Source organism: Elephas maximus, chromosome 26, assembly GCF_024166365.1.
Source record: "Elephas maximus indicus isolate mEleMax1 chromosome 26, mEleMax1 primary haplotype, whole genome shotgun sequence".
NCBI lineage: Eukaryota > Metazoa > Chordata > Mammalia > Proboscidea > Elephantidae > Elephas > Elephas maximus.
Window position 1 is genome coordinate 6,084,766 of NC_064844.1, and position 6,000 is coordinate 6,090,765.

General features: G+C 53.1%; 1 protein-coding gene across 4 annotated transcripts in view; it reads right to left on the reverse strand.

The window, feature by feature from the left end:
* CCDC85A (coiled-coil domain containing 85A) overlaps positions 1-5,797 on the reverse strand; it is a 237,652-nt gene extending 231,855 nt beyond the window's left edge. For all 4 annotated transcript variants that reach the window (XM_049870146.1, XM_049870145.1, XM_049870144.1 and 1 more), the window contains exon 1: positions 5,443-5,797. In XM_049870146.1, coding sequence (XP_049726103.1) covers positions 5,443-5,703 — 261 coding nt within the window. In that variant the 5' untranslated portion in view covers positions 5,704-5,797. The remainder of the gene's footprint in view (positions 1-5,442) is intronic.
* Between the last annotated feature and the right edge of the window lie 203 nt (positions 5,798-6,000).

The following is a 6,000-nucleotide window of genomic DNA, read 5'->3' on the forward strand; positions in this document are numbered from 1 at the left end:
AATAACAGGTACTCAGAGAGAGGGCTTCATTCTCTTGAACTTGGTTTGATTCCAACACTCCCCCTGTTTAACTAGAAAAAAAACAAAAAATCAGTCACCTCCTGACAGCCAAGAGGCCAAAGGTGGGAATGAAACTCACGGCCACGGAGGAAGAGAACCTGTGCAGCGTCCTTTCCAACTCTAATTCTAATCCTCGCCATCACCAACAGCCCTGTTTCTTTACTCCTAACATCTCTCTCTTCCTTCGCTTCCCATTCCTACTTCCTGACACCAGGCCTGCCCTTTCCCAGCATTCTCCCACCTGGCCTCCCTGTCTTGGACTGTGCATCCTCTATCCTCCTCACCCTGCCGGGACTCAAGCTCTCCTCAGGCAGACTGATCTTCCAAAGCGCTCTCCTGCTTATCAACCACCTTCAGTTCCCCATTGCGAGAGCCAGAGAAGAGGGAAAGACTAAACCACTTGACAGGGCCTGAGGGTCTTCCAGGAACCCTGCTGGTGCAGTGGTTAAGAGCTCAGCTGCTAACCAAAGGTCACTGGAAACCCCATGTGGCCGTCCTACTCTGTCCTGGACACCAACGATTTTAGTTCTGAAGGTCTTCTCTTCTGCCTTTCCACCTGTAGCTCCCTGTGGATTAATTACGCATGGTGATTATATCTACGCTTTCCAACTAGGAAATACCTTCCTCTCCTCACAGGAATTTACCTACATGGGGGCATTCCTCTGGCAAGTCTCCTGAAGTGCTAGAAGTTCCTGGCACTGCTGTGTGCACGAATGAAGTAACTGAATGATGGAAGGTCCTCACACAGCACTTAATTCTTGCAACACTTAAACCCCTGGGCCTGGGCCAAAAGTGGCTGCCGCTACAGTGGGCTTTCTTATGAGTGTTTTCAGCAAGCCCCTGCTACGGTGGAGTCTGCAGTAATAAGAGAATAAAGAATCCCCGACACTGATGCTGTAGGGGAAATCCAAAGCTGGGGATAGTCTGAGAAAATAACAGTAAGCAAAATTCATCTTTCTAAGCTTCAAAAATGATTCAACGTTTAGTTTAATCCTAGCAGCTGATAAAAACTTCAAGCCACGTTCTTTATCTAAATGAATCTGCATCTGAAAAGACTTCCTTTTGAATATCCTGCAATTACTCCTGATTTCTCCAGAATTGGAAAGTGAACAGGGCTGGTGGAACCACGGGCCTCAAGGAGCTAACGCCATCTCTAAATGGGGTGAAACATAGTTTTCAGCATTCACGCTGCCACGTACAAACTATAGGGGCGGGGGTGGGAGGACGGGTACCAGCCCATTGGGTTTTCTTTATCCCAGTTCCTCCTTCCTTTTATAGTGTCCTTGGGAATATCTGCTCTCCAATTCTGAGCTATTTCCTCTGCCTGCTGATGAGCAGCTATGTATCCAGCTTGATAACAACCTTGAGAGCCAGCATCTTCCAATCTGCCACATTAAGACTCGAGTTTTCTTTTTCAAAACTTGAGGTGTGCCTTTCATTGCCACAGGCCACCAGATGTTACCCAAGCATCTAAAGCTGATGTAAAAAGTTGAAGCCCACCTCACAGCATACCACCCAAAACTGCAATCTCACAACTCATCTCCCCCACCCCCGACCTGCAACTACTGCGTCTGTGGTTGGAGAATTGTCGTAAATTGTTTTCACTTATTATTACTCTGCATAGGGAGGGGATGAGTTAGGGAGCAAGGAGGGAAGGTAATGAGCTACCGACAACAAATATGGAAAGATTCAGGGTCCCCAAATCCACCCCCCCTCCAGGAATCCCTGTCAGCGCAGCCTCAGGGTGGTACGCGCTCAGCAGTCCACAGACATGGTTGTCAGGGAATACGAGGCCTGACCTGATGACACCGGAACCTAACTGGAATCAGCCCTTCTCCTTCCTCTACCCCACACAGGACTGCACACACTAAGCAGAGAATGTCAATGAACTTAAAGAAAAGAAAGTCAGCATCTTTGGAACATCTCATATCTGCATGACCTTGGAAAAGCTACTTAACCTTACTGGGATTTTCTTCATCTATATATCGGTTTTTTTTTTTTTATATATCACTGAATCTTCATGAAACTTCACATGGAATCAAAGGCCCTATATAGCAGACGACAAAGCTGGAGCTCACAGAGGTGAGCACCTTGCCAAAAAAAAAAAAAAACCAAAGCCATTGCTGTCAAGTCGATTCCAACAAGACAGAGGAGAACTGCTCCATAGGGTTCCCAAGGGGCAGCTGGTGGGTTTGAACTGCTGACCATTTGGTTAGGAGCAGAGCCCTAACCACTATGACACCGGCCCCGAGCAGTTTGCCAGAGGCACCTGACTTGTCCGACTCCGAATCCTTTTCCTCTCCTCCGCTCCTCACGCACTGCCTCCCAAATGTCTGAACACAAACAAGCCAGCTAGTGCTTGGCCGGCCACGGCCTCTGGAAGGAAAAGAACTGATGGTCCCGGTGCCCCAGCTGCAGTACCAGCTGTGGTGGGGGTGTGCTCTTTTCTCCCACGGAGCGGCTGGGGGGATCAAACAGACAACCTTTTGGGCTTAACCACGGAGCCACCAGGGCTCCATCAGTACCAGCTAGTAGTCTTAAGAATATCAGATGCAATCCTAAGGGCAACTCAGAGAAAAGGGAACTAAAAAAGAAAGGTCTTGTGGCCTTAATTACTTAACAGTCCTCAAATTTATTCAGTTAATCACTCACTTCTGGATCACTATGGTGTCCAGAAGGAGCCCTGGTGGCACAGTGTTTAAAGCACTCAGCTGCTAACCAAAAGGTTGGCGGTTCGAACCTACTAGCCACTCCGTGGGAGAAAGATGTGGCAGTCTGTTTCTGTAAAGATTTATAGACTTGGAAACCCTACGGGGCAGTTCTACTCTGTCCTATAGGGTCGCTATGAGTCAGGATCAATTCAATGGCAACGCATTTGTGGTGTCCAGGGATGCCCTGGAGAGAAGGGAAGGGGCGGGGCGGGCCTCCCAGTGGCTTCTCCATAGCAGCCTCAGTGGTGTGCCAAAGCCCTTGGAAACTACCACCCTGCAGCTGCCCTGGGATGCCTGGAAGGAGGAGGAGAGGCTGTAGCTCAAAGAAGCCAGGCCTCCTCATTTCTGAATTTAATAAGGAGGTGGGTTGGAAAGTGTTTTAAAGCCAGACCATTGATCTAGACCACAAGGAGGCTTTCCTACTTGGGGCGCAACCACCATAACTGGCTTAAGAGGTATTTCTCTCAATGAAGCAACTGGAATGAAGACCAGGCACCCATTACCCATACCACCCCCACCCACACACAGACACACACACACTCACACAACCCAACCATACAACCTAAAATAATTCTCAAGTATTGATGCTCCATACTACTAAAATATTTAGGACGGAGGGCAGGAAGGAAAGAAAAAGCTCTTCCCAGTCATCTTATGGTCCAAACCATGGAAGATTAAACTATAGGATGCATCCTAATACCAGTCCAGATCCTGGTACACCATTACGTTGCCTCTCCTGATGACAACAGCTGCCTCTTTTGCGTGGTTCCCATTTTGCAAGGCCAATGTTAAACCTTCCCTGCATTATCATAACTTACGTCACGAGATCCTAGAAGATGGTTGTTATCACTCACATTTTATTGACGAGTAACACGAGGCTCTGAGAAATTAATTACCCAACCTCACTCACCCAACAAATGAGGATTCTAGATCCAAGCCCACCTCTGACAGCCTGTGATCTTTCCACTACACTAAAAAAAAAAAAAAGAAAAAGTTGCCATCAAGTCGATTCCCACTTACAGCCGCCCTACAGGACAGAGTAGAACTGCCCCACGGGGTTTCCAAGGAGCAGACGGTGGATTTGAGCTGTCGACCTTCTGGTTACCAGACAAGCTCTCAACCACTGCACCACCAGGGCTCCTCCACTACACAAACCGGATCAAAAAAACAACCCGTTGCCATCAAGCTGATTCTGACTCATAGCAACCCTATAGCACAGTGTAGGATTGTCCCACAGGATTTCCAGGGGGCGCCTGGTAGATTCGACCTGCTGTACGCCTCAAGAACCTCGTACTTAGTAAATACTTCCTTAGTCATGAATTAAACCCAAGGAAAGAGCAAGCCCTGGGATTTCTCTGACTGTGGGGTTTTCACAACTGCGTCCACTCTAGGGACCATATGACAATCAGTTTGGGCCTCCGGGGAGGGCAATCTCCACCCTGACCGGCCCAGCACGCAGGTGAGCATTGGGTGGTCCGCCCTCCCATTCCTCTTGGCTCCAGGATCCCAGAGCTGGAGGCTGAGGCAATTAACAAACAGGGTCCAGGGCCTGGGAAAGGGAAGAGCCTGGGAAGTGGACACGTACAGCCTGTGCAGAGGGGTTTTGCTCCCTGAGTCCCAGCAGTGATTTCGTTTGTGTCTGGCTTCCTATAAACAAAGGCGAACAATGAGAGGAAGGAATACCAGGAGGGAGCTGCGCAAGCGGTGAGGAGAGGAAGTTGGTGGTGCACAGCTGGGGGTTCCCGGCCACCGGTCTGCTGCCACAGGGCAAGTGCCTCACCTCACTCTCAGGCCTCCCCCAGGAGAAAAGACAGTTGGTGGGGTTTAATGTTTCCTTTGAAGTCACTGAACAGCAGCAGTGTTTTGTTGTTGTTGTTGTTTCTTCACATTTTTTGAAGAGCAAAGAGGAAGGGCTGCTTCAGAAGGAAAGCATCGCTGGCTAAAACTCTACGCTTCCCATACTGCGTCCCTTTGTACCCCCCTCCCCCCTCCCTTGCTAGATGAAACCAAAGTCAAACCGAGGGTGAACTGGAAGTAAAGCAACCCCGGGCGTCGCCGTCCGAACTCAGGAAGAAGCAAAGCACAGGAGCAGGTAGAAATCATGAAGACAGAGCAAATACGTGTTCCCCTGTACCGGTGACCCGCGCCGGCTCCAAGGGTGGCGCCGCGGCTTCTCCCTGGGCGCCCGCCAGTCCCTCTCCCCGGCGGCGGCGCCCTTTGCACGCCCTCTGCCCACCCGAGGGCTGGCGGCCCCAAAGCAGTACCATATCCCGGGCCCCCAGAGGTGAAGTTGCCCTGGACCCGCTCTCTCGTTCGCCTTTCCCTTGCTTAGCTGTTGTCTGGCTCCCCAAAGCACTGATTTTCTGGGTGCCCTAAGAAATTAACGGTCCTGCGTGCCCATCACCTTCCTCCAGGTTTTTCAGGATCCCCAGTGACCCTGAATGAAAGCTCAGCCCTGGGGCGCCCCGTCTGGGGAAGAAGCGCGGACCAAACGTCTCCAAAGTTTGGAAAAGTTTACGAAGGGCTGGGATGGGGGACGGGGGTGCTGGCCAGGAGAAATGGGACTATCACCTGTTGATCACGGCCGGGAAAGTTTGCCTGGCTCCACCTCCCCGGGGCGCCCCGCTCCCCGCCCCGCCGACTCGGGCGTCCCGGCCCGGCCCGCGCTCACCTTGAGGCCGCGGATCTCGCCGAGGTGCAGCTGCAGGCGGCGGTTCACCTCGCGGATGAGGTTGCTGTGGTCCAGCATCGCGCTCACCTTCTCGGCCTCCGCGCGCCGCAGGCAGCGGATCAGCTCCTCTTTGCTCCACTGCAGTAGCTCGTCGTCCGACACTTTGGACAGGTCCTCCACGGCGGCGGCGGGCGGGCAGGCAGGGGCTGGGGGACAACTTTCCGCCGCAGCCGCCGCCGCGCCTCCGGCCGCCTTCGACATGGTATCCGCGCGGTGGCAGGTGCAAGTGGGTGGAAAAGGCAAAGCGACTCCCGAGGGCGCGGGCGCAGCGGGGCCGCCTCCGCCCACACCCTGTGCGCTCCGGCGAGTCAGCGGCACCGCCCGGGGGCCGCTGGGCTGGGGCGGCGGGGGTCGCCGTGGGCCGCCATCCTACCTCGCCATCCCCACGCGCGAGCCCGCGCACCCCCAGGCCCGGGCCGCCCCCCGCGCGCTGCTGCCGAGGCGCGTCCCAACTCCGCACAAGTCCATGGCGAGGGGCCCCGGGGAGCAGGCGCTGCG